The following is an 18156-nucleotide window of genomic DNA, read 5'->3' on the forward strand; positions in this document are numbered from 1 at the left end:
AACCGTATAGACGGACCGAGAAGACGGGACGGGGGCTCCATGCGTGTACAGGCAACGTCCAGGACAGGCAAACCCAGGACAGAGAGAAGAGTCGGTGGTTGCCTCTCTCTCTCTCTCAAATAAATAAATAAAATCTTAAAAAAAGAAAAAAAAAAAGAATCGGTGGTTGCCAAGGGGAGGGGGAGCTAGGGAGAGGGCAGCTAGGTACAGGGTTTCTCTTTGAGGCCATGGAAGGCCCTACAGTCGATGGTGGTGATGTCTGCACAACTCTGAACACACCAGGAGTCGCTGAATTGTGCCCTTGGAGGGGGTGTGGTGTGTGCTGGGTGAAACTGGAGACTAGAAGGAATAAAGCCTTGGGTTAGCAGGGCCCCACTCTGCAGCCCCAGCAGAGAGGCCATGCTGCAGGGCGGCTCCAGCCTTCCTGGGGACGGAGACATCACTGCCAGTGGGAACGCACCTCCACTTCCCAGAACTGCCAGATAACAGCCCTCCACCATCCCCGTTTGTGGGCTTGCTGGGGAGGGGAGGCTCCTGCTCGGCCGCCCAGGGGGTCCCACGGCCTGTGCAGTGGAGGGTGCCCGGGTCAGGACTCCCCACGGGACACAGAGGTGGACAGTTCGATTTCAGACATGAGACCTGCTCCCAAGGGATGAGAGGGGAGCAGGGGCCCCCAGCCTGGGGTGTGCAGACTTCCAGGGGGTCCAAGGATAGAAGTGGGGGTCGTGGAAAAAGAACTTACATCCTTATTTTCACTACCCTCTCCTCGAGGTGTAGACAGGCAGCAAACCACAGTGGTCAGTCACCAAAGCTGCGATTTTGTCAGCGATAGAAATGGCACACCCCAGCGAGAGTGGCTGCAAACTCCTAGGGTAGCATTACCTCCAGGCCTGCCCCCTGTAGCAGGGCCCAACGGCTCAGGACAAACCTCACCCCCACCCTGCTGGATGCCAAGGGTGGGCCAGTCCAAGGACACGCAGGGCTCCGGTCCCCGCCTGCCCTTGCAGCCCCCAGGGATGCCAGCTCCAAGTTTGGGCCTGTCTCTCTCCATCTGTCTTTCTCCCTGTCTCTCCCTCTCCCTGTCTCTCCTTCTCTGTGTCTCCCTCTCTGTCTCTGTCTCTCCATCTCTGTCTCTCTCCCTCTTGTCTCTCCCTCTCTCTGTCTCACTCCCTCTCCCTGTCTCTCTCCCTCTCCCTGTCTCTCCTTCTCTGTGTCTCCCTCTCTGTCTCTCTCCCTCTCCCTGTCTCTTCTTCTCTGTGTCTCCCTCTCCATCTCTATCTCTCCATCTCTGTGTCTCTCCTCTCTGTCCCTGTCTCTCTCTGTCTCTCCATCTCTGTCTCTTCCCTCTGTCTCTCCCTCTCTCTGTCTCCCTCTCTGCCTTGCTCCCTCTCCTGGTCTCTCCCGCCTTCCCTCCCTCCCTCTCTGTCTCTCCACTACCCTCCCCTGGCCAGCACACTCCTGCCCTTCCCTCCCCCTGCTCAGGCTTCCAGCTAGCAGGACATGCTGCTCTTGTGGACACTTCATGGTCACTGTCGCCAGGGCCGCCTCCAGTCCTGAGAGAACTCTGACCTCTGCTATATTCCTGCCGCATTCTCTCGGGGATCCAGATCGGGCTCTGCACCGCAGACACAGCCACTCAGCCCCCACGCTGTCCGGGGGGTGTGGGGCGCTGGAGTCCAGGGAGGCTCCAGGCTGGGCTGCGGGCCGGGACCTTTGTCCCCAGGGGTTTACAGTCAGGTTGGTTCTGTGCAGACTCAAAGGGTTGGGCTGCAGCCTCCACGGCCAGGGACGGCCTGACCCCTGGACACAGCCCTTGAGTCTGACAGAGACACAGCCATGCTGGCTCACTGTGCTCCCCGGCCTGGCCCTGCTCCCTCCGCCTATGCACTTAAAAACACTCCTCCTGGAGCATCTGTGACCTGCCCAGCCTCCCTCCACCATCCTCCGGGGCTCTGTGGGACAGTCCCTCCCCTGCAGGCTTTCTCACACCTGGCCAGTCTCACTGTGAGCCCTGGGCCAGCTCCCTCCATCCCGTCAGCAGTAAAAGGGGAGCTATGTAACAGGTGCATGGACACGGTCCCCTCAGCCAGTCCCACAGGACCATAGTGCCCCAGGGGCTGGCTCACTGCCAGGCACACAGTCAGCACTGCATAAATACCTACGTGGGTCCTAACAACTCTGCGGACACCATGGCCTTCTGACTCTGCTGGTAGAGCAGACCCTAAATGCCGCCCTTTGAAGCCCCCACCGCGGGGCTGGGCAGCATCGCCTGACCTCCTCGCCGGGCCGTGGTCCTGATTCCATCAAGTCTACATTGCCTGAGCCCCTACTGTGTGCCTGGCACTGCGCTCCGTACTCTGCGGGCAAGAGAAAGGCACCAAGCGTATTTCAAGGAATCCACCGTCCAATGGGGGAGGCAGTAGGCACACAGGAATCCGGGGGGCGGTCAGGGGTCAGGCGTTGACCATCAAGTCACCGTGCTACCTACAGTGTACTTTAAAAATTTACAACTCAACAAGTAAAAAAAACCCAATTTTAAAGTGGGCAAGGACCTGAGCAGACATGTCTCCAAAGACATGCGCGTGGCCCACGGACACGCGGACAGACGTCCATTGCCAGTCCTCAGGGAGATGCACACCCACACCACAGGAGAAACCACGTCACGCCCTCGAGCATGGCTGGACGGGAAGGACGACAGCAGCAGGTGTTGGCGAGGACGTGGAAGGGCCAGACCCCGCAGCAGCACTGGCAGGAGCACAGGATGGGCCAGCAGCCGTGGAGAACTGCACGGCGGCCTGTCGGACCCGGCCATCGCCATCCCACCCGGGTGTCTGCCTGCGCCCGGAAACCGCACGTCCACACACAATCTTACCCAGGTGTGGTCACAGCCGCACCATTCAGACCAGCCCGGAGGCGGAGCCCCCAAACGTCCCCCAATGGATGAACTGATAAGCAAAACGTGTTCTCGCCACGCCGCTGGATGTTACTCGGTCTGAAAACGGAATCGCATGGTGGCACAGGCTACGGCCTGGGGGCGTCCGTGGACGAACCCGGAGAGCTTCGCGCTGAGGGAGAGGCTGGCCACAGAGACCTCCTTGTGGGCCCCCGACCACACCACATGTGCAGGGCCAGCGGCTCCAGAGACAGACAGCAGGCCAGGGGGTGTCCCGGTGGGACTTACGGCATGAGGGGTTTCTTTCCTGGGGAGACACACGTTCTGAAATTGAGGGGTGGCGACATACTAAAAACGGCCGGATCATACACGTCAAAAGGCAAACTTTACGATGTCACCTACAGCTGCGCGAAGATGGCACGGAAACCACGGCACAGCGCTACGTCTGTGCGCGATGGGTGCCGGCGTGGTTGCAGCCGCGGCGCAGGAAGCACAGGCGGGGAGCCAGGCGCCGTGCAGAGCAGCGGCCCTCACCCACCACCGCTGTCCCTAACGGGTTACAGTAACAGCACGACGTCCTAGCGGCTCATGGAGCCTCCATGTGCAGCCGGCACATGCGCAGAAACCTTTGCCTGCGGGACAGCCCTGCGGGCGCTCGGGACCTATGTCCTGTGATTCCCTCGCGGCTGGAATCCGAAACTCCCAGGTCACCCTATTCCCCAACCGCGGTTTCGCGTTGGTGAAATGGTGCAGCTGTGTGGACCTGGCCTCATGGGTGGAGGGACAATAAGGTGGCCTCACGGAGGAGAAGGGGGAACATGGGGCTCAGTGCCCGTCCGTCTCTGTCCCTGCTGTCCTCCCCCGCCCCCCAGCACCCGGGAGCACCCTCCCCCTCGGCCGGCCTGACTGCATCCTCCACCCCATCGTCCTCCCTCTCCTGCCCAGTTCTGAGTCCTGGGGCTTCTCCCCTTCAGTGCTACTCCCTCCCGACTTCACGCCACCTCCCTGCACCCTCCACCCTTACCTGGCTGCATGCAATCTCTCACACCACATACCCACCCCGCCCTCAGAGTCCCCTCTGTCTGAATCAGGAGGCCCACCCCGTCCTGGGCTCTGCCCGCCTGCTCGGCCCACCTCCAAACCCTCAGGGCTCTGTGTCTCCCCGACCCACTGCCCCCACCCAGACCTAGGCTATCACCTCCCCTCCCCTGGACACAAGCGCCCTCCCAGCTCCCACTCTGGCCCCCATTTCCTTCCCCGCCCAGCAGCCAGCGTGATTACCCAAACACAACCACACAGACAGCAAGAGTCCAGCAGCTGCGCTCCTAGATGTCTACCCCAGAGACACGAAGGCTCACGTTCCCCTAAGAGCCTCTCCGCGAAAGTCTGCGACAGCTGTATTCCTCGCGGCCCCAGACCCCCTCAGCTGCGCACGGTTACACAAGCTGTGGTCCACGCACACACACCCCCCCAGGACCCTGGTCAGCAGAGAAAAGGAACGAAGTGTGGGTGCACACGTGACCTGGGTGCGTCTCCAGAGAACCACAGGGAATGAAAAAAGCCAGTCCCGAAAGGTTGCATACCGTACAATCCCATGTATAGAACATTCTAGAAATGAGAAAATGCCAGGAGGGAGAGCCGCTGAGTGGGTGTCAGGGATGGGAGAGAGGAGGGTGTGGCTCTGAAAGGCGGCTGGGGGTCCCTGATGATGAAACACTGTGTCCCCGCGGACATCCTGGCCGCAACGCTGCGCGGTCCTTGCGTCAGGTGTTACCTCTGGGGAGACCGGGTAGAGGGCACCAGGGATGCCTCCGCTATTCTCACAACTGCTTGTGAGTCTACAATCATCTCGAAATTAAAACTTAATTACAAAAGCATGAACACCAGCCAGGGAGGCTGCTCTGCTGAAATCCTTCCGCAGCCTTCCCTCCGGGGGCCTGGAAGCTGTGCGCAGACCCCCCACCCCCTCGCCCTCTCCATCTGCATCTTGAACGAGCCATACCTGTTCTGGCCTCCTTGGAGCCTCTGCACGCCCCTTCTCCAGCTCTCCACTCGACTGCCACTCCTACCCTCCAGCTCTCCGCGGGCTTACCATCCACGCATCAGCCAACCAGGATTTCTGGAGCTCCCCCCGCCGCGGGGCCCCAGTGACGAGCCCGCCAGGCCCAGTCTCTGCCCCCCCAGAGCTCCAGTCCACAGCTCAGGGACCTCCACAGGAGCACGTGTGCACAGAGGCCACGGAGGCGCTCTGGCAGTCTGGCGCCCACACCATCCTCATAGAAAGGCATTCACCTCTTGCCTTTTCTCCCTGAGAGCTACCCACAGACAGACAGGCCTTTGAACTCACCGGGAAGCAACCAGACAGCGGGGGGGGGGGTGCGCACAGAAAGGTCGTGCACAGAAGTTGGCTGCACGGTCCCCCGGTGTGCAGTGGGGTGCCAGCTCACAGCCCCTCAGCTTAGCTCCTACAACCAGCCTCCAAGAAAGCCTGCACTGGTTTGCCATGCATGCCTCCCAAGGAGGGCCCCAGCCGGTACCCCCAGGAGGGCCCTCAGGGCCTCCCTTAGTACCTAAAACCCTCCTCACTGGAAATCCCTCCTGGGCTCCCTACAGTGAGACCACCCCTCTGCCACCTTCAGGGGTCTCCTCCTCTCCCCTTCATTGTCCTCACCCGAGGCAAAGGCCGACAGGGAGGGACAGGTGCGTCTCAGGTGTGGTCCTCAGGACCGGCCCGAGACGGCCCCAGATGTGTGCCCTCTGCTAGAGTCCCTCCTGGGGAGCCTGTCCCAGGAGTCTAGGGCGGGAGGTCTGGAGCAGAGCACTAGCTGTTGAGACCCTGAGCCAGCACCCCCATTTCCTTGGCCTCCCTGGGCCTCAGTTTCCCCCTCCAGAATGGGGGAGTCATGCTTTCCTCCCAGGCAGACCGAATGAAAGAAGGCACGGGCAGCTCCCAGCTCATGGCCAGACGCTCGCTGAGACTCGAGTCTCGTTGAACTGGTGGGGAGGGCGCAGGATGAAGAAGTTTTGAGGGTCAAATGCTGCCTGGAGAGGCAGACCGGTGACTCCTGCAGGAGCAGCTGCGGGCCCGGGGGAGCGAGGAGGGAGTGTGTTCACGGGAGAGGAGGCGGGGAAGGCCAGCCTGGCCCGCCCCAGTCCTTGATCTGGACTCTCCGGCTACAGGGGGCTACAGGCGCCCGCTGGCCTGGCCCTCCTGCCGTTTCCCTCTTGCTGTACTGATGACCGCGTCTGGGCCCCACAGAGAATGAGAGGTTTCCCATCCTGGGGTCCATGGACAAGTCTCGGGGAGGCTGCGAACCCCCACAAGTACCCACAAAATGCCACGTGTGTGCAGGGACCCGCATGTGTCCTGGGAGAGGGCCCTCGTCTTCCCCACACTCTCGGAGGAGTCTGGGAAAACCCACGAGTTAATGCATTGTTGAGCGAAGGGCCACGGAAACCCTGGCTTCAGAAGACAGGGCTCCCCTCCCCTGCCTTTGTGTTACTGTTAGACAGTGGGCACCTCCCTGGTCATCACCTTCCTCAACTGTCAAGCAAGGGGGTGGCCAAGACGACTGTCCCACCAGGAGGAGCCCCCACCGGCACTACAGACAGCTCTAGGCCAGCCCCACTGCCCAGTGGCCCTGCGGCCTCGCCAAGCCGCCCCACGCTGTGAGCGCAGGCCTCATACGTGGGACCACATGCCTCACCTCAAAGCACGGCTTTAATTAAGGACTAAAAGGAATAAGGTCTACGGTAAAGTGCACAGGCCAGTACTTGGAACGAAGCAGACGTCCAAACGTCCTTCTTTCAAAGGCATCTCCGTGGCTTTGGGATTCTAGGTGACCATGTCTGTTTGGCAACTGGGGTCCGTAAGACACGGTAGTATCCTCGTCCCGACCCCAGGGCCCTCACACAGACACAGGGTCTTGTAGGTGCAATGAATTAATCCGGGGACGGGCGCCTGGTCAGGAAGGAGGAGGAGAAGGCAGAGGTGAGCGGGGCCGCGCACACACACGGCAGCTCTCCTTGCTGGAACATCGGCCATGCTTGAAAATCTGCAAGTCTGTTTGATTTTTTTTAATGAAGCACAACGTCTTCTTCAGGAGCCACCTGACCGGCGTTTGGAGAACCGTCCAGAGCAGCGGCTCCAGCTCTGTCGGCTTTTATCACGGACCCAGGCCAGGGGCCCACCCTCCCAGACCTTGCCGGAACCCCAGCCGGGTCTTCGCTGCCGCTCTCCCTGTGACGCCCTGGACGAGGAGCCCTCTGCCTCAGTGGTACGTTAGGGTCACTAGCAGTTTTCAAAGAATCCCAACGCCCAGACAGCACCCAGACCCCCTCAGTCAGCGTGGCTGGGTGGGGCCCAGGCATCAGCATTTTCCAAAGCACCCAGATGACTCCACGTGCGGCTGAGACTGGGACTAGTGTGCTAGGTCCTACACTCGAGCCACCTGGACGTCTTGCAAACATGGGCTTCTGGCCCTGGAGCCCCCTGGGCTGGGGGGGGGGCGACGGTGCTAAGATTCTACGTCTCTAACGGTCTCCCCGGGGACCACCCTCAGTGGCTCTGCTATGCAGCTAGGGTTAAGAAGCACCAGCCCATACAGCCACTCTGGAAAACAGTACGGAGGTGTCTCAAAAAGTGAAAAACAGAGCTATCCTACGACCCAACAATTGCACTACTGGGTGTTTACCCCAAAGGATACAAAAATGCAGATTCAAGGCGACACCTGCACCCCCATGTTTACAGCAGCATTATCAACAACAGCCAAAGTATGAAAAGAGCCCAGATGTCCACCGACAGATGAATGGATAAAGAAGATGTGGTGCATACAGATAATGGAATACTACTCAGCCATCAAAAAATGAAATCTTGCCATTTGCAATGACATGGATGGAACTAGAGGGTATCAACGCTGAGCGAGATAAGTTAGTCAGAGAAAGACAAAGACCATATGATCTCACTCATGTGGAAGTTAAGAAATAAAACAGATGAACGTAGATGAAGGAAGGAAAAAAAATAAGAGGAAATCAGAGGGGGGCAAATCGTAAGAGACTGGCAGGGAGTGGGCTGGGGGGACAGGGTCACGGGGTGACGGGCATGAAGGAGGGCACGTGATGGAATGAGCGCTGGGGGTCACGTGCACTGATGAACCTCTGAACTCTACCTCTGACACTAATAATACACTGTATGTTAATTAATTTAACGTAAAGAAAAAAGCAGCCTAGAGCTACGCTTCTAAAGGTGGGGTCCCCAGACCAGCAGCAGGAGAACCAACTGAAACATGTTAGAAACGCACATTATCAGGTAGGATCTCAGGCCAGAAATTCAGGGGTGGGGCCAGCAAATCTGCTTTTGGCACATGCCCGGTGATTCTGACATGCAGTCAAGTTTGCAAAGTGCTGGCCTCGAGGAGCGAGGGCCGTAGGCCCAACCCCTGCCCCCGGCAGCACAGAGGACCCTGGGTTCTTTCCGGGGCTTCCAGGAGCACCAGGTAGACCCCCACGGACACCCCAGGAAGGTGGGAGGTGGCACGTGGAAAGAGTGTGATGACTCCACGACAGAGGACACGCCTCCAGACCCGTCAGCAACCCAGTCTTGGAGCCATGGCCCCCTACCCGCCATCATTCAGCCTGAGCTCAGCGGCCCCCTCCCCTGGGAGGCCTCTGCTGCTCCCAAGGACACAAGCAGTCCCCCTTCCCTTCTCGGAACCCTCCCCTGCACTGGTTCCACCAGAGTCCCCACACTCTGGAGTGAGAAACCCCAGATTATTTTACACATTTTAGTAGAAATCACATCATCCTGCGTCTTGGACATGGCTGCAAACACACCGACTGCATACCTCACGCTAACAACTGAACGTCTGTGTCCCCCAGGTTCACAGGTTAGAAACGAGAGGCTGTCAGGAGGTGGGACCTCCGGGGGAGGGTGATGAGGGTGGGTTCCTGAAGAATGGGATTAGTGCCTGATAAAGGAGACCTGGAGCGCTCCTCCGGCCCTTTCCCCACGTGAGGGCACAGGGAGGTCGGCAGTCTGCACCCCAGAAGCAGGCCTTCACCAAACACCCAGCTGCCCACCCCTTGGTCTTGAACTCCCAGCCTCCAGAGCTGTGAGAGATAGTCTCCCCAGTCTATGGGATTCTCTGACAGCAGCTGGAACGGACGAAGGCACAGTAGGCTCAGCAACTACTTCCAGGTTGACTCACTAAAGGTCGCCCTGAGCTTTTGTGTCTTTCCCCCTCGAACGTAGTAGGGACTCAGGAAATGCATCTCAGCGACTGGAAGAGTCCAGCCAAGGCAACCGTAGCAGCAAAGAAAGTTACAAATCAGGTAGAGGAAAGGCCGCTTGTTTTTCTGCGTCTTTCCCAGCGCTTTGCCACGAACTCGCTAAATAGTGCTCCTGCCACGTCCTCTGGCCACGACTGCGCCACGCCCTCGGGACATCAGCACATGGACCATCAGAACAGATTCTCTTTATTCTACGCCATCCGTAGAGAGTTTCACTCACGGGAAACAACGGTAGAGCCTGTCACAAGCAAGAACAGAGCCAGGAGCAAAGCAAAACCCATCCGGGGACCTATAGCCATGATGCTTTCAGGGAACAGTGAGCGAGGCTGACCCACCGGCCGGAAACCCAGCTGTGGGGCTTGCGATGAGGTGGACGCGCGGCGTGATGGTGTCAGGCACTGCCTTCGTTCGTTCCGCAAACAGCACGCCGGCACCACCGCTCTCGCTGCACGCTGGGCACTGACCGGCACAGACCCACCCCTCCCTGCGCGAAGCTGCCACTCCAACAGAACGTTCTGTGATGGGGGACACGTTCTATGTCTGCCCCGTCCACAAGTCCCACATGCCTATCGAGCACTTGAAATGTGGCTAGTGAGAAGCAAACTCTGAATATCTACAGTTTATTTCCATGTAATTAATTCAAACTGGAACGGCCACATGTGGCCAGCAGCCACAGGGTGGGTCTACGTGAGGAACCCACGGGTGCTGACTCAAGGAGAAGGTGGCACGGTATTCTCTCATTGGCTGCTACGGACAAGATCATTCCTTTGCCTGCCTCTGGTCGTGCGCGGTCGGCCCCTGCGTGCCCCGCGAGCGCAAAGGCGCACCTACCCTGAGACAGAAGTAGCTTCAGGCTCAGAGCAACTAGTACAAGTCTTACCAAAGACCCCACTCCAGACCCGCACCACGAGCCAGGAGATGCTCTCAGGTCACCAGCAGACACCTGGAGGCCCCCAACATGACAGTATCGGGGTGCAAAACAGCAAACGCCCCAGGGGCGGTGTTTCTCGGAGTATGGAACCCACACACGGACAGGGCAGGCAGGGGCAGGAAAACTTCTCGTGGCCGAGGGTGCTGGATGGGTCAGGGCCAGGGGGTCCCTGGCCGGGAGGGTCAGTTTGGCAGCCTGGCTGAAGAGATGGTCCGGAGAGTAAGAGAGAGAAGCCTGGGCTCAGAGTGTGCGGCGCTCTCCACGGTGCTGAAGAGACCAGCAGGTCCTCTGTCCTAAATGAAGACACAGAGGGTCCAAGAGAACCCCTGCTCGGATGCACAGAGCCCGTCTGAGGTAAAGCCAGGACCCTGGGCGGCACTCATGTCACCCACCGCGTGCCTCGCACGACCCAGGAGACTATAAATTGGGGGAGTGGCTAATCTAAGAGGGGGCAACCACTGTGGGAAACCCAAACCAACATCGCTCCCTCTGGAGTCCAGAAATCCACGTATCCTGTTGTCATAGAAGGACGCTGTGCTAGATACACGGCTCTCATCTCAGAGATGACAGCCACCACTTATCCTTAGAGTTGTGCGGGCCTGGGGGCAAGCGAGGAGGAAGGGGGGCCTCGAGGAACAGCGCCAGAGGCTCCCGGCCTTCCCCCAGCAGCGGCCACCACCCTTTGTCTTCCCGGCCGTGCCCCCTCCTCCCTCGGTCGGCTAGGCTCACTGTCACCACCAGCCAGGGCTCCTCGCTAACTCCGTGGCCGGCGGAGCGGCTATTTCCGGAGGGTGCTGACCCCCATCTCCTCCCCAGCGTGCTGTAGCCTTCCTTTCCAAAGCACCCACACCGCTCCCGGGCTGCGCTGGGTGAGGGGAGCGGGCACTAACACTTCTCAGCTATTATTGGCAACAAAGAACTAGTTATTTGCTTTTTCTTCCTCCTTTCACCTCCCGGAGCCTTTCCTCTTGCCAAAGTGTCTGAACCACAATATCTGAGGAGATGCTTTTATCTCCAGGGGCGGAGTGCTGCTTTTGTTTCTGGAATGAATTCCTGTTGGCCTACGTTGTCCGGCGCCCGCGTGCATGCACCAGCTTCCTCCCTAACCTGGGCGTTTGGATTTTTGTTTTTAAAGTTTGCTTTCAGGTATTCAAAACCACGCCCCGTGGTCATTTCCTTGGATTGGATGAGGGCTTCTGCCCCCTGGAAAGGGGCATGAACTGCATGAACATGTGTTTAAAGTGGAAACAAAGCATCCCGCTCCCTCGGTAACCTGAGCCCTCCTGGAAGGCTGGCACTCTCCCTTCACAGGGATCCCTGCTTGCTTCTCAGGAGGGATTTGGAGGGTACACGTGGCTGTGTTTTGGGGGACGGGGTGGAAACGTCTCTGGGTGACAGGTGTATTGTGCGTGTGTGTGCGCACAGGCGCAGAGGGCCTGGAATTTTGACTGTGGGCGTGTGTGATTTGTGTGGGCCGAGGGATCTGGGCCAGTGAACGGAATCTGCATTTGAAGGGGGAGGCCTGGTGTGTGAGATGACTCACATCTTTCAGGCTGTGGGAGGGTTTATTTGTGGGGGTATCTCTGGTCCGAGGGGTGCTGTGTGCACGGCACCAGGAGGAAATATTTACCTGTGTGGCCAAGCGCAGGGGTCCAGCGAGTGGAGAAGGGGACATGCGTGCCCGGGCGGGGCTGGAGGAAACACCTGGGAGTGCACCTTGCCTTTGCCTACAACTCCAGGCTGCCACACCCAGAGAAGGGGTGCGGAGGAAGAGGAAGGAACGAGGAGGCAGTTTTGCACAAGGGAGTTTAGAGAACGTGTTCCACACAAAAGCAGAGGCTCTGGAATTGCCGTCCCGAGCGCGAATCCTGGTGCTGCCCAGCACCCACCAGCCAAGTCATCTGCCCTCCCTGAGCCTCTGCTTCCCAGTGTGGGAAATGGGAGGAACGAGAAAACCAGCCCCAAAGAGGTACAGGGATTAAGGGCTAGATTTCATGCAAACACTTGCACCATGCCTGGCACACGGTAAGTGTTTAATATTGCCATTTATTATCATCATTACCATGATCACACCTGGCTATCAGTTCCAGTAATGATCCTCATAAGTGGCATTCAATGCACGTGTCATGTGAGAACAGAATAGTGGTAAGTGATAATGAAAGCTTACTATAATCCTAGCATAGCCATGCACGCACCTCAATTAATTCCCACCTACTTTACAGATATTATCAGGCCTTCATACAGATTAAGAGACAGAAGCTCAGAGAAGTTAAGTAACTTGCCCAAGGTCACAAAGCCTAATAGTTGCAACTCCACGGCATGTGCTCCTGCCACCCCCAGGGCCTCACCATCTCCACGGGGTCCCCCGGCAGACTGATCTACTGACCGACCGACTGACCGTGGAAGTCACTGGGCTCACTTCGCTAGAAAATGCCTGCCTTGCGCTTGGGGGAGGATGAACCTGGAGGAGAAGGAGTTGGCAGAAGTGGCCCCAGTTGAAATGGAGTCCATACCAATTACAGCCAAATGTAGAATACATTTGCCGTTTGTGCATTATTCATGAAAATCACCGTTTCCCAAAGTCAGCACTGGGAGCTGTGCTGATGCCTGCCCAACCTTCCCGTCCCTCGTGCAAAGGAAAAGTCGGACTGGAGTCAGGACCATGAACTCCTTAAGGCTCCGCCTGCCCTCCCCAAAGCCTGAGCCGCCACACCCACCCGCTGCCTGGGGAGAGGGCATCCAGACCCACAGCTGTAACACCCCGCTTGGGTTCTGCTTGCCTGACGGACTGCTGGAGGGCACACCATCTCTACAGTCACTTCCTTCCGGATGAGAAGCAAGGACCATGTTGCAGAAAAGTGGCCCCAGACGACTGGCCTGATTATCCCAATTTTCCATCATACCATGTCAAGAACCGAAAGGGAGCAGTCAGCCCTGGCACCCTACGCCTGTAAGCCTACCCTGGTTGGCCTACAGGTGGTGTGATGTGGGGAGTGGGGGCTCCACTCTAGACAAGTCAAGGTTCCAACCACGACTCTGCAACCACGGGCTGGGGGCTCAGGCCTGTTCCATGGGCTCCTGGGTCTCTCTGGCCTCATCTGTTAACTGGACATGAGCTCCTCCTCTCCGCCATGGGAGGACCCAAGTGGGCAACGTAGAGGGAGGTGCTTTAGGAGAGAACCCTGCATAGGCAATTGGATGGGGGACAGAGACCCAAGAACATTGATCCATTGAAGGAAGCAATTCTCACAGCAACATATCAGACCCTAAACTCATGGCCAGCCACAGAATCAGAGCCTCACTTCCCCCGGTAAGCACAAAGGAAATTACTACCCTTCCCTCTGAAATGGAAGCTCTCTGAGGATAAAGACTTTTGTCTGCTTTGCTCACTGCTGTTTTCCCAGAGTCCAGAGCACCTGCTCATAGCAGGTATCTGTTGAACGAAGGACAGATTTCTGCAGGCCACCCAAGATGTCTGGGGAAGGTGGGCAGCCTGGAGGGCTAGACCTCACTCTTAGATATTCTGGGGAGTTCCACAGACACAGGGGCCTGGCTCCTCTCCTCCCCAGGCTCCCACGTGAGGCCGCAACGCTGCTTTCTTGGCTCAGGCACAGCTGGGAGCACCTCTGGAGGGACAGATCCGCAGAGCAGCATGGCCAGAGCCCCCAGGGTGACAACTACCCTTGGGCTCCCAAAGAGCTCAGCTGGGAGCGCCAGGCTGCTGAGCCGCCCACCTCAGCCACCCACATCTGCGGCCCAAGCCTCGCCATGAGCGCGCACACACACACTTCGCACGCGCACACACACGGCCTAAGACCCAGAGAGGGCTGTCTGCTCAGTCCAGCCCCTGCACCCCAGGGTCAGGGATGCTCTCCAACCTGCTCCATGAGAACAACAAGAGCACGGAAGAGGCCGCCTGGGACGAGGCTGGGCACGGCTTTGACAGGCAGGAGCGTTACATAATTAACTGCCCCCCACGCCTCCTCCCCTTTGAGTAATAATGAACCCTGCCTCTCAGTTGCATAAGCCAAAATAATAATTACTCTCCAGCCTTCCATCAGTCCTGGATGTGCCCGGGGAGCAGGTGTTAAGTGCCTGCTTCAGGAGACGTGAAGGCAGCAAGCAGGCAGGGAGAAGACCACACGTACATTCACGATTTCCATGCCCAGCAGAAGCACACAGGTCATTGCTGTGCCCCAAGCCTTCCCCAGACATCCATGCCTGAGAAATTATCCACAGGGAAGCACGGAGCCACTTCTGATGATGAGATCCCAGAAGGGGGCATCTGGAAAGCAGGCTTGTTTGGGGTCTGGCTTCCAGGAACAGTAAATGCTCCATGCCTCCCCGCTGCACAGAGGAGTGGACACAGGAGTGTCCGGGACAAGGGGGCAGCTGCAAAGCTGGCCAGGGCTCCGTGCACAGAAACCATCTTGCAGCCAGGCCAGGCAGGCAGGCAGGCAGGCTCAGCCCTGGATGTGGTGGCATGCTGGAATGAAGGCACAGAGCATTCCCTAAACTACCGGTGAAAATGATTCAGCCACTGGAAGGCAAGATTCCTGGGCTCTTGCTAAACAGATGGGCCTCCTCCTCCCTCCCTCCAGCAGCCTCTCTGGCTGCGCTAGCCCGCGTCCAACCACCTAGAAGTTTATTGCTGTGTTGTGTTCCTTCGGGTTTGTGTCCCTCTCCCAATCGCTCCCTTTCCATTGGCTTGGGTTGATCAGGACTGAGGGAGGCCCTTCGGCACCGCAGGAAAACAAGGAGCAGAGCTGGGGCCTGACTCCTGGAGGCCCAGCACCAAAGGAGCTCTACCAACAAGGGCAAGGGGCCGTCTCCCAGCTCCCCTCTGCCCTTGGTGGGTCCCAGATGAGGCCCAGGGCCCAGGGCCTGGGGCCCAGTCTGGCCTTTCCAGCAGGTCTCTGGCCTGTGCCTGGATCATGCACTGACACTCTGCTCAGCCCCGGGGCTCTGGGCCTGGCTCTGCTCCTGGAAAGCCCCCAACACCCTTCAGCTGGCACAGGGGTGCTGTGGGGCAACCTGTAGCCAGGGCAGGTGGGGCAACCTGTAGCCAGGGCAGCTGTAGCCTCCAGGAAGCCCCAGGAAATGCCCCACCAGGCAGTGGGGCAACCTGTAGCCAGGGCAGCTGTAGCCTCCAGGAAGCCCCAGGAAATGCCCCAGGTGCACACGGCCCCACTGGAGGGAGAAGCTCAACTTCCCCAGAGGTAAACAGAAGATGCAAGAAAAGAAGGTCCCTCATCCGCCCAGCTCCCGGCCGGCCATCGGGTGGCACCTACCTCCATCTGAGTATGTCTCCGTGCCATAGCCGTCCTGCAGCCCGTTGCTCCAGGTGCCTTCATACTTGGCCCCGTTGCCCGTGCACTCCCGCACCCCGTAGCGCCCCTTAAATCCGTGCGTCCACTCGCCCTTGTACACCCACTTCCCCTTGCTCTCCAGGCCGATGCCGTGGCGCTTGCCCTGCGCCCAAGTGCCCTGGTACGTGTTGCCGCTGGGCCAGGTGTAGACGCCCAGAACCTCGAAGCCGTGGCTCCACGAGCCGGTGTATTCGCCTTGGCCCTTGGGGCCGGTGCAGACGCCATGGCCGTGCGCCTTGCCGTCCTCCCAGCCTCCACAGTAGGACCCTCCATCGTCAAAATTAAACCTACCCCCACTGGACATGCATGTAACTCGGTTTGCAAATCCCGCAAACGGTGAAAAAAAAAAAAAAAAAACCCAAGGCGATCAACAAACCGGATTCTTGGTTGGCTGGCTGGCTGGTTTTGTTTTGCTTTTTTTTAAAGGAAGAATGGAGAAAGCAAAAAACACAGCGAGCAGATCCCGGGCGGCGGGCGGCCGCGGCGCCAGCTTCGGCGGAATTTAAGTCAATTGGGGGCGATTATTCCTTTTCGAGCTGCGCCGCGGAGCCTGACCAGCGTCTCGCGCTCCCGCTGGAGACAGGACCGGAGGGGAGGAGGGAGGGGGAGGGGAGGGGAGGGGGAGGGAGGGGGCAGGAGCAGGAGCGTCTGGTGCAAACGGCTCCACCTCAGCGGCAAGTGCCCCTCGGAGGCGAGCCCGCCGGGCTGGCCGCGCAGGCCGGGGTGGGAACGGCGGGCGGCTCAGGCCCGGGGCGCAGCCCCCCACCTGCGGCTGCCGCGCTGCGGGCGCCCGAGGGCGGCGGCGGGGCCCGCGGGCGGCGGCGGCACGGGCGGCGGCGCGGGCGGCTGCACCATATTGGGGGCCGCGGGCCGGGCCGGGCGGCGGCGGCAGCAGCAATGCGGCGGGGCGGGCGGGCGCCGGCGGCGGCGGCGTGCGCTCCGGGCCCGGCTCGCGCGCTCGGGCCGGCGCGGCGCGCGCCCGCACCCCACCCGCGCCCCCGACCCGCGCGCCCCCGACCCGCACCCGGCCCGCGCGCCCCGCACCCCGCCCGCGCCCCCCTCCCTGATCAGCTCTCTGCCAGCGCCCGCGCGCCCCCGCCCCGGCCCCTGGACTCGCGCGTCCCCCTGCGCGTCCCCGATCCGACCCTCCGCTCGCGCACCTCTCCACTCGCCCCCGACCCAATCCCCGCGCGACTCCCACCCGCTCGCCCCCACACCGGCTTCCCGCACGCCCGCCCCACCCCGACCCGCGCGCGCCCGAACCGGCCCCCTGCCCTGGGCGCGCAGGCGGTCTGGAGAGGGGCGCTGCCCCGCCCAGTGGAGGGCGCGGGCGGGGACCCCGGGCGACCGCACTCCCAACCCGGAGCTCCTGCCTGCCGGGCTTCCCCCTTGCCGGGGCGGCCTGGAAATAGGGGTCCAGACAGGTCGCCCCAGCCCCCCCTTTCCCGGGACTTAGATTTAAAGGGACAGGAACTGCGTAACGGGAAGGCGCCCAGCACCCAGGGCGCTCTCCTCCCCCTCCCGGGAGCCGCGAGGTGAAGCCTGCAAAGCAGGCCCCGTTCTGGGGTGCCCCTCGTGTTTCCTCTCTCCCACCCTGCGTCTCGCCCCTGGCGCCTGGCTCCTATCTGCGACACCTGTCCCTGGCTTGAGTGGAGAGGCTCTTGGCAGACCACAGGTGGTTTTCCCTACGACAAATAATCCATCCTTCTTCCTTACGGGGCAGTTTTGAGACCACATGTGGGAGGATGGGGGCGATCGCCCCAGAAAAGACGTGGTTGGTGAATGTCCCCTCCCCATAAATTAACAGAAAGTCCGGCCACACGCACATGTCTTGTAGTAAAGACACCCAAATGTTGTCCCTTCCCTGCGCCCAGACCAACAGGTAGCCCCCAACTACGGGAGCGGTTGCGCTTTGGGGGAGCAAAGTGGGATCGTCACTAGGCCGTTACTAAGTCTTTCTCCATACATACTCCCCCCCACCCCCACCCCCAAGTGATGGTGACTGATTCCTGGATCTGAGTATCCTGGGACCAATTTAAAATGCATTTCCTGGACCATAAATCCGCAGGCAGGAGCAGGGTTCTCGGCTCTCCGAGAACGTGTGCGGCAAATGGCAGCGCAGGAGTGCTGCGGGGGGAGGGGGGAAAATGCACAGGGTCCAGGCTAACCGCCGCGCCGGCCCACAACTCAGACGGCAGGGAGACAGGAATTGCAAGCCAGGCCATGGAGCCTGAGACTTAGCCCGCGGAAGGGGCGTGATCTGAAGTCTCCCAATCAGCCAGGGGCCCAGCTCACACTTCTAAACGCACTGTTTCCATCTTTGGCTGCACAGGCTCTCAGGGGAGAAAACCAGCTCCTCCAGGACTCCAGAGTTCAAGTTCAACTTTCTGTCTTGCTCTGGGCACCAAAGCCCTGTCCCTAAAGCTCCACCGGCCCAAACAGCAGTTACCACCTTATCCACGCCCCCCCCCTCAAGGGACATTTAGGGAGTTTTTAGTTTTGCTTTGTGATTTGCAATAACAATGATTCATTGCGCCTTCTAGTTGGGGTCTGCCTCCCTGTGCTACCTGAAAGGTTTCTCTAAATGCCTAGGGGTGGAATTGGGTCAAGCACATGTTGGGTTTAATAGAGGTTAGAGCGGTTTCCTTCTTGTCCTGCAGTGCCCTGCTTCTGGC

At 59.6% G+C, this 18156-nt stretch overlaps 1 protein-coding gene across 1 annotated transcript in view; it reads right to left on the reverse strand.

The window, feature by feature from the left end:
• JPH3 (junctophilin 3) overlaps positions 1-16053 on the reverse strand; it is a 77120-nt gene extending 61067 nt beyond the window's left edge. The window contains exon 1 of the mRNA XM_045772776.2: positions 15404-16053. Within this exon, the coding sequence (XP_045628732.2) occupies positions 15404-15785 (382 nt within the window). The 5' untranslated portion in view covers positions 15786-16053. The remainder of the gene's footprint in view (positions 1-15403) is intronic.
• Positions 16054-18156: the final 2103 nt, after the last annotated feature.

The sequence above is a fragment of the Ursus americanus genome, chromosome 21 (assembly GCF_024610735.1).
Source record: "Ursus americanus isolate L20-20 chromosome 21, mUrsAme1.1.p, whole genome shotgun sequence".
In the NCBI taxonomy this organism is placed as follows: Eukaryota; Metazoa; Chordata; class Mammalia; order Carnivora; family Ursidae; genus Ursus; species Ursus americanus.